A 10,363-nucleotide genomic window follows, 5' to 3' on the forward strand; every position below is an offset into this window, starting at 1 on the left:
TGAAGCATTCCAGCAAATTGGTTCGGAAAAGGGTTAATTTCTGAGGTTTCATGTGCACACGAAGCCAAAGAGTGTAAAACAGGCAGATATGATCTTAACCATGTGATCTGTGATATACTGCATTTTGTGCCAGTAAAAGGCAGTTGGGAATGACTATAAACAATGAAGAAAAAGATATTACCATATAATCCATTTATATCTATATAGTATATAATATAATGTCTATTTTCTAGTAAGTATATTATGAATGAGTATATAACATATAATAAACTGTAATTGTTTTGTGAATAATGCATCTTGTGTGTGTAAACCAATCCTTTGGTCAATAATTGTATTGTAGTGTAGTGTAATATAATATAATAATGGCAGGAGGGGTAATACATCCTGGATTATTCGACACACACTCCGAAGCCTCGGCACAGCACGTAACATCACTAGCACTTAAATTATTCAATATAATTATACTAAACCTTATAATTTCCAGAATACCATCATTTTACATACTGCTTCGTTTCCGACTGTCACTCATCTTGTCTGCTATTCGCGCACCACACTGCTCTGTACCTGTAGACCATCAGCGCGCCGCGCAACCCCCGCCCCTCCCTGCTTGATGGTATGATCCTTGTCTGTCAACACCTGATTGGTCGCAAGGACGTCATTAACACAACATTCAGTCACAGTCAGTGCATGGAGTGCCCGTGGCGTGGAGAAGATCGTCCTATCATTCTGCCTTGAATTAATTAAAGAAAAAAGAAGAAAAAAACGGCTCTCTTATCGTTCACTTAAAAGAGCCGGCTCTTTGAACCGGCTCGTTCGCGACGACACATCACTGCAATACATCCAGGGCTGTGTGGGTGTCACGATTTCTATGAGGACTTGCTAGTCAATCTACCATAAGATTTCAAAGCTGAGACGGTAGCCTCTATTTAAAAGTAATGACCTTTAATCAACAAAAATGTCTTATTTTTCTTCTTCTTCTACTACAATGAAGTGTGGGGCACTAGTCTCAGGAATCTGTGCTAACTGAAGGTACATTGAGGTGCTAATTTATTCATTACAAGCTCTTTTATCGTGTCACATATGCAACAAAAACCCGCTGTCAGCCACATTAAACTGTCAAGTCAGATTTACAGTCGGCGACGGGTAAAAACAGGAGGATGTACAGTTTTGATTTCAAAATAAATCTATTTCTCAAGAAAACTCACGGTGTATCGTCGACGCGTCTCGATAAAGTGTTTTATTTTGAAGGCGGCGGAATCGGAAGTGTACCACGCATTCTTAGAACGTGATGACATAATTCACAGAGAGCCTCCCAGTCAGCTGTACTGTTAAATGTCCGTCGCTTATAGCGAGCCAACAGGAACATAAATAAAGCTATTTTGTGGTTTTACATTATGGATTCACATAATACGCGATACAATGTTCAACTCTATATTTATGATCTATCGAGAGGAATGGCTCGCAGCCTCAGTCCCATCATGTTAGGTAAGTACACAGCGATCCGATGCAGCCTGCTTGGCCTTGGGGACAAATAAGTGATAATAACAAATGCTCGGGTGGAGATGTTTTCTCTGGCTTGCAATGTAAAGTCGCTTTTGTGCAGGTTGTTAACGTGCAATGTACTGATCTTACATTCTGTTATTTTTTTTTTAATGCATTTATTTTGAAAATATACTGTCAAGGGTGACCGATTTGTGCTCCTCGGGAATGGTTCTTTATTTGGGGGATGACAAACTGCTACACTTGTATAAGTTACAGCTCCACAGAGCTGCTTTGCACAGAAGATCATTGTTTATTGTTTATTTGTTTTGCACAATTTAAGACTATACAACATAAGAAAACAAATCAATGAATAATATACAGTGCAGGAAGAGGCACAAAACCCACTGGGCTTATCTGAAGCCTCCACCTAGAGACAAGATTAATATAAAGAAATAATATGACTACATCATCCTTCTTCTCACTTCTTTTCCCCTTTTTTTTGTTACAGGAAAACAACTGGATGGTATATGGTATGAATCTCCTTTCTGTTACTCTGACAGCTGGCTTGCTTGGGACCTAAAAGATTGACCTTATGAGTCATGAAAACATTGCTTCTGCTGCTGCAGTGACCCATCTATGATCCCAGAGCAGATAGGCTATATAGCTACTGGCAATGTGTCTTATCTTGTCCTCGTTTTGTTATTCAGTGCTTATTTGTTTTGGATTGCATTTTGCATATAGCCTTAAGTAATTTCAGAACATTTAGTAAATAATAATGTGAAGCATAAGGTGAGTTGAGGATAGACCACAAAAATAAACACATCACACATTGCTTAAGTATGGATCTATCTATTCAAGGCTGGATTTTCTGTGCAATGATTGAGTTATTAAATTAGTGGCTTGTTATTTGGTAAAGAGACACTGAGTTACATTTTTAAATAAATCCAGGTAATATTGTTCTGACCTGAATTTACCTCTTGTGTTGTGCTTTTCTTCCAGGCACACAGCCATAGTGGCATACGGTGATGAGTTCTTCTTCGGAGGGGAGGGGATCTCCAGCTGTTCGCCGGTGAGTCTGTAACAAGGGGACTGACTCCTTTCACAAGTCTCATCTAACAAGCTCATGAAGGAAATGCATGTGACGCAAGAGTTACAACAGAGAGACTTATTAATACCCCAACAGATCTTGGTTTGATCCCTGTCACTCAGATTATGTGTTCCACACAGTAGTGCTAAAACTAAACATCTAAAGATCCAATTGGTCTCTGTGTTTATAAAAGCTGTATTAAAATGTTGTCTTGTGCTTAAGACTTAATATCAGCTTTAATTGGTTTGAGATGTCGCCAACTGCTAGAAGGCATGTAGTCAATATCACCAAAATGAGTAATTCACATACTGTTACTAAGCTGTTATTTTGTGATGACATTTTAAATCTGCCTGAATTATTTCTACTCCAGTTTCTGCATTTCTCAGAGTCTAGAGTATTCTATTTTCTTTCTCATTGTCTACAAACTAGGGCTGTCAAATTTAACGCGATAATTATCCGTTAACGCAAATTTGTTTTGACGTCACTAATTTCTTTAATGCAACTTGTGATTTTTAGGTTGTAGCAGGCTCAGATTTAAAGCTAGAGTGAAGATACTGCCATCATATGAAACTAGAAAAACGTATGCTAAATTTTGGCGAGGAAAAACTGGCATGACCTATTTTCAAACAGGTCCCTTGACCTCTGACCTCAAGATATGAGAATGAAAATTAGTTCTATGGGTACCCACGAGTCTCCCCTTTACAGACATGCCCACTTTATGATAATCACATGCAGTTTGGGGCAAGTCATAGTCAAGTCAGCACACTGACACACTAACAGCTGTTGTTGCCTGTTGGGCTGCAGTTTGCCATGTTATGATTTCAGCATATTTTTTTATGCTAAATGCAGTACCTGTGAGGGTTTCTGGACAATATTTGTCATTGTTTTGTGTTTTTAATTGATTTGCAATAATGAATATATACATATATTTGCATAAAGCAGCATATTTGCCCACTCCATGTTGATAAGAGTATTAAATACTTTACAAATCTCCCTTTAAGGTCCATTTTGAACAGATAGAAAAATGTGTGATTAATTTGTGATTAATCGTGATTAACTATGGACAATCATGGAATTAAAAGTGATTCAATATTTGAATCGATTGACAGTTCTACTACAAACCCCATCACAAAGACCAAAACCCGCAATGCATTAATTAGCCTGTCAACAACACTTTTTTTGACTTCCCTCCATGTCTGTGTCACAAATATATACTGTAGTTTCATTTTTAAAAATAGATAAGTATAATTTCCTAACCAACTGGGCAGTGTAGTTTTTATCCAACCAGCCGTGGATTAAGACGCATTTGGTGTGTTAGTGAGTATTTCTGGCAGCACGACAGTGTATGTGGGATTGACTCAAAGTGAACTACAGCGCCCACGTTCATTGTAATGAAGGAACTTGTCACTCGACAGAGTGGCTCATTGCCTTTGGCTACACAGACAATACTTATTAGTAGAATAAATATTGGTCTTTTCAAGAAAAATATAGAATATAAAAAGATATAAATAAATAAAATATAGAAATAGATAAAATAAAAAAATACAGAATATCGACAGCTTTATCCTTTAACAATCACTGTTAATGGTAACAGGCAGCAAAAAAAGTCTGCAACTGGTACGTTAGCCTCGTTCATTTCTTTTTTAATGATTGTGCAAAATGGCAGATCTAGAAAGACACTCTTGCTCTGTAATTCAGAGGACTGAACAAAACCTGATAGCTGAACATTTCTTCTGTCGTCCAACATCTTTCCAACTGTGCTGCAAGTATCTTCCCTTGATGTGTAATCTACCTTTTAGCAATCACCCACGCAAATCAGAGAAACACCCCAAACACTACAGGCATAGAGTATCTTTCTTTTAACTGTTGGACCAATGAAATATTAGTGACACTGTTCAAAACTCTCATATGTAAATGTTGTGAGACGTTTTTCGTTTGTCTGCTGTGTTTCTGTCAGGGCGGGACGATGCTGGGTCCTCCAGACACCGTGGTAGAGCTGGGCGAGACGGAAGTATCTGAGGAGATCTTCATGGATTACCTCTCATCCCTGGGAGAAAACACATACAGGTTGAATAGCTGTTATCTCTCACGCAAAAAAAAAGAAAAAAGAATGACACAAGCAATGCATGAAAGCTGTCATCTGATGCATAAACTCTCTTCTTGGTTCAGAGGTGACAGGTATCGTCTGTTTGAGCACAACTGCAACACCTTCACCAACGAGGTGGCTCAGTTTATGACAGGCAGGTCCATCCCGTCCTACATCACCGACCTTCCATCGGAAATCCTCTCCACGTGAGTGAGAAGCTCCGTCTGTCAGCTGCAAACGACTTCAGTCAAGTCTGTGGTATTTGCCTGTTTCGAAATTAGTAGTGCTAGCTTTGCACTTAAAGCAGCAGTAGGTAGGATTGGAGCAAATCTGATTAAAAAAAGTTATTTTTATAAAACGGTCACTATATACATAGCTGGTGCCTGCTGTCTCTGAGCAGCTGTCAATCACTCGCAAACTCCGATCAAAGAGTCAAACTAGGCAGCGCTGATCAAATATGAATCACTATTCTGTTACTGTAATGCCCATTTCTCTCATCAAATCTTGTAGTGAACTGTTTAGCTGTAAAATGAGAAAGTTTGTGACCCGGCAGCCATGTTGAGATCAGTTGAAGAAAGACCAAGCACCGCCCACCAGCCGGAGCAAACTTTCTCATTTTACATCTAAACCGTATACTACAAAATGTTTCTGAAAACATTTGAGGCGAGAAATAGACATTACAGTAACAGAAAATTGATTCATATTTGATCAGCGATGCCTTGTTTGACCGTTTGATCAGAGTTTGCGAGTGATTTGACAGCTGCCTCCGTTGAATGAACAGCCAATAGGAACGCTCTCTGTCTGAAATGACCTGTGATTGGCCAAAGTCTCCTGGCTAGATTTTTTAAAGCCTGAAAACAGAGCCATGAGGAGGTGCAGAAGTCTAGTTTTCTCTCAGAACACTTGAATTACAATAAGCTGAAAGGTTATTATGGAATTTTTGCCCAATGATGCCAAAAATAGTCTGCCTACTGCCACTTTAAAAGCTACTGCTAATGCTTCTCTACCCTCAGGTACACTGGGATTTCTAATGACGTGTGACAAAATCATGAAACGTGTGGATTATTATGACGTGAACAATTTATTCTATATGTCTGTGTCAATCTGCCTCTGAGAAAGGCAAACGGCGTTACCACAGTTTTGCTCTCGATGGCACACGTTATCACAGTCTTAGAAAGCGGCGGGGTACTCAGTTGGTTGCAATCTAAAACCACACCACTAGATGCCACCAAATCCTACACACTGCACCTTTAAGTGGAAAGACCTTGTATAAAAATACTTGTTAATCCCACTGGAAGACAAAAGCAGAAACAGTCTATTAATTTGTATTATTACACAGCTGTGTTGAATACTCGATTGTGATTGGTCAATCACGGCGTTCTGCGGTCTGTAATTTCTTTATAATAGACCGTTGCTATGTATAGCGGACCGTTGCTATGTATAGCGGACCGTTGCTATGGCTGCAGTTCTGATGTCGGACTCTGGCGGACCGTTTTTGTGTCAAAATATTGATTTCTTAAGTAAGTAGCCGTGTAATAAGGGGGATAATGTACAGCTAGCGGGTCATTGTTGTAAAAGAATCCTCCTCAGGGCGATGAGAGACCCCTTTAATTTGCGTCGGGGTGCAGCATCACCCTGTCGGGGATTCTTTCACAACAATGACAGGCTCGCTGTACATTATCCCTTACGTGACATATGACTAGGGTTTAAGTTAGTGCAACCACTGTGTTATGATTCAATTTAAAATATCAACTCTCTTCCTTCCATCTCCAGACCGTTCGGCCAGATTCTGCGGCCCATTCTGGACTCTATCCACATCGCCCCTCCAGGAGGTAACGTCATTAACGGGGGACGAAACGCGTAACCTGAAAGAGCAGCAGAGTCACAGAGTGCTCATCAGGTCACTTTTATTGTAGTCAGACAGTCAAACTAATTGTCCTTCTTTCTTCTTTCTTTCTGTAAATAAATTACACTCTAGCATTGAAGTTAATGGCTATTTTAGAAGCTATAACTGCTAACTGACCACTGAATCCTTAAAATGAATAATTTACATATAATTTCCTCCTTAAAATCTAGTTGGTTGATGCTAAATACCACTTAGGGGGAACTCACAGACCTCTTCATGAAGTGTGAGGGTGTGTCTGGCATCAAATTCAATGTACTGATGTGTACTTACAAAACACAGATGGGATTTTGGGTTTACCAGCACTTTCCAACACTAAAAGCTGACTTTGATGAATGTTGCCTTCTTATAAATAATGCTATGGAAAAACAAATGTCCAATTAAGCTTTTTCAGAAGTGAAATGTAATTTAAGTTTATTTAGATTTGGCGCACTGCAACATAATTTACCATTTACATTAGGGCTGTCACAATATCAGATTTTCACTACACGATTATCGTGGCCGAAAGAATTCACCATAATATTATTGTCACGATATCTATAGAAAATTAAAAATTAAAAAATAGCTATCCCGCCGGTTAGACTGTTGTCAGGGCATTAAACGAGCATTCTCAGTGATAATAAGCCTCATAGATGTGGGTCAGAAGGAGCCTGCTACACCCACTAGTAGGTTTTTATCATCGATTCACATGGGTTATCACCGAAAAAAGGAATAAAAGAAGACGAACGCGACCTCTAGTGACCGTAATAATTATGACAGGAGTGAAAACAGAAGTCAGGCGCTGTAGTATAGACAGTGTGAAACTCCATATGGGGTGGAAGTAGGGGGCACTTTCACCCAGGAGACCGTGTGAAACCAATATCGTGTTGTTTGTCTTTGTGTTCACAACCTTAAGTTTCACTTTCACTTTTCAAACATAGTTATTTTAAGCCAAAACACAATCACTCTAATCCCCTAAATTTAACTAAGTGGTTTTGTTGCCTACACCTAAACAAGCTGTTTTGTTTGTGTTCAAAACGTAACATTTCATTCAGTTTGACAACGCGTGAAGGTGTAGCAGGGCCCTACTGTCCCACATCTATGAGGCTTATAACGACTGATAACGCACATTAAATAAGCTGGTATTTGTAGAATCGGGTGCAGCTGCAGCATCAGTCAAATTCATCTTTAACTTTGTTTATTATGCGTTTTGTCTCTTTTTTGGCAAATGGATTACACTCAAAGTAGGGAAGTAGAGAGAGAGTCTGTAACCTGTAACTGTGTATATAAAATGATTTAAGATGCGCTGGATTATTCACAGAATATTATTATTATATGTGTATTTTTAACACAATATCAATATTTAATTTTAAATATCACGGTAACCGTCAATACCGGTATATCGCAACCCCCCTAATTTACATTTTGCAAGAATTTATACTTTTACATTTCACTGTAGACATATTGCACTTTTTAATCCACTAAATGTACCTGATGGCTGTAATTAAACCACCTACAACATTAAAATACCTCTTGCACATTAGTGCATTTTAGTACTTTAACTTTTGTACTAAGGTACCAAATGCTCCTTTACTTTTATGTATGTTGGAACTTGTAGGTTTTTTTTCCATTTTGGTGTTGCAATGTTTTTTTTAAATAGATTTTATTTCTTCAGCTGAGTTATTTAACGAGAATTTTTTTTTTTTTACATTATTACCTACATATCCGGTTTCCCACATGGTTTCTGCAGTGAGAATCATCTGCTGCTGACTACAATGGAATTAATCTGAGTGTACAATTTTAAATATAGATATGTTTAATATATTCAATTCAATGAACGCAGGTTGATGGAAAATAAGAGCAAAAGGGTTGGAGAGTTTTTTTTTTTTAAATGTCAATCATATTTTATTTTGCACATTTATGATTGTTTTTTTGTTATTTGCTAGCCTGTAGTTAAAATCCCATCAGTGATAATTTTTTACCTTTAATATTTGTCTTTACTGTTTCTGTTGAATTCAACTGTACATTATAGAGATGCACGATAAAGATTTGTTTCAGCCGATAACCAATAATTACCTGCTTTTACATGGCTGACCAATGAGATAACCGATAATTTCACATTTTTGTATTTTCATAATCTTTAATCTCATAAACTTTAGTTTCTTATGCACACCTGAGGTGGATGACTTAATATTCCATAGCTCTGATCTAACCAAATCTAACTGACATCCCTATTGTTAACACAACAAAAACAAACAACAGTTCTGACTCTTCAAATATTCATTTATGTTTTCTACTAAAGAACATCAAACATCTTCACACACATACTTTGGCTTTTATAGAGCATTTTGGCCAAGAACTCAAATTAAATATTTTGACATAATCTGTCAAATCAGACATATCAATGTGTACTCAATACACGTGTAAATTGGCGGATCGCAAACCAACTTTAAACGTGCATAACGCCTCCTACTGTATCAAAGTGTGTAGATGCTGCGCTTGTTAAGTAAATTAAGGCTATTTGGCTTTGCATTATCGGCAGATGATTTATTGGTTATAATTTCATTATAGGAATAATACATAATAATATAAATTTCCCATTGTCGTCCGATAATTTATCGGTCCGATATATATCGTGCATCCCTAGTACATTATTATTCCATTTGTCACATCATTTGTGATATGCCATACAGCAGGTGATTGATGCCTAACCTACGCTGAGGTTATAAGATTATAGGTGATATAAGTACATGTTGAGTGTATGTCTCTATAGCAGGACTGGGATCAGTTCATTGTAAATTCTGTTATTCCTACGTATACTTTTGTAAATGGCAACGTTGATTACAAAAAGTGCATTTTCCAGACAATCCTGGTTTAAAGGTTTTTGAAAACAAAAACATTCTTCTTGGTCAGAATGTAAATGTTAAATCTTCTCTCTGATATAATTGAAAGTGAACTGCACAACAGCCCTGTTATGTGACATAAGTTATGCCTCTTGGCCTGTGTTACCAGCTCCAAAGGGAGATGCTGATCATAGATACATTTTATTTTACAGTTCTTTGTTGCCATGTGGATAATTCTAAACAACTGCTCATCCACATATTTTTTTTATAGTAGATGTGACCATATGCAGGCCAGTGTCCTGTACTGTCAACTCAATAACCTGCTCGAGTCCTTTAACAGCCACCGGAGTGTGTTGGATATACGACACACCTCTGTGCCTTCATTTCCCTCTGCTTGGCTACAGTCACGCTGTTGGTTATCATATTGCACATATGGTAACTCCCTGTGCAGTCTGCATTCAAATCTGCTAGTTAGTTTACTGTGTGAAGGTTCAGAAATCTTACACAAATGAGGTGAAAGGGGTTTGAAGTAGTAAGGAACCCTCAACTAAATTATGTAGGAAACTGTAGGAAATTGTAGGAAATGTAAATATTCCAGATTAAACAACATCTGGATCTAGTTACACTCACAGCCTATAATCTCAGTGCATTATACACTGCACTCTGCCATGACATACATTAGGGTCTGATTAAGACAGTGTTACACACATGAACCATATTGAACCTCATGAGCCTGAACAGAACGACGAAGGATCGAAGAAGCACAGAAAAACAAGAAATCTCAACGAATGACTAAACCAGCATTAACTCTCTTTGTGTTCTCCTGCAATAAATAAACCTCACAAACATTTTAACTTCCAAGCAGTCACCATCACTTGATCATTTCTCTTGCGCACCCGCAGATAAATATTTGGTGTGCAAGCATTTCAAAACTTTATTTCAAAAACCTGATATTTGTAAGTACTTGGCTACTTTTAGGTTGA

The 10,363-nt window shown here is 37.9% G+C and overlaps 1 protein-coding gene across 1 annotated transcript; it reads left to right on the forward strand.

The window, feature by feature from the left end:
- Positions 1-1,293: 1,293 nt before the first annotated feature.
- Positions 1,294-9,641, forward strand: desi1a (desumoylating isopeptidase 1a). Its single transcript, XM_074655297.1, has 6 exons — positions 1,294-1,485; positions 1,991-2,012; positions 2,482-2,551; positions 4,527-4,636; positions 4,739-4,861; positions 6,429-9,641. The coding sequence occupies exons 1-6, from the start codon at positions 1,395-1,397 to the stop codon at positions 6,517-6,519; spliced, it is 507 nt and encodes a 168-aa protein (XP_074511398.1). The 5' UTR covers positions 1,294-1,394; the 3' UTR covers positions 6,520-9,641.
- Positions 9,642-10,363: the final 722 nt, after the last annotated feature.

This window comes from Sebastes fasciatus, chromosome 13 (genome assembly GCF_043250625.1).
Source record: "Sebastes fasciatus isolate fSebFas1 chromosome 13, fSebFas1.pri, whole genome shotgun sequence".
Lineage (NCBI taxonomy): Eukaryota > Metazoa > Chordata > Actinopteri > Perciformes > Sebastidae > Sebastes > Sebastes fasciatus.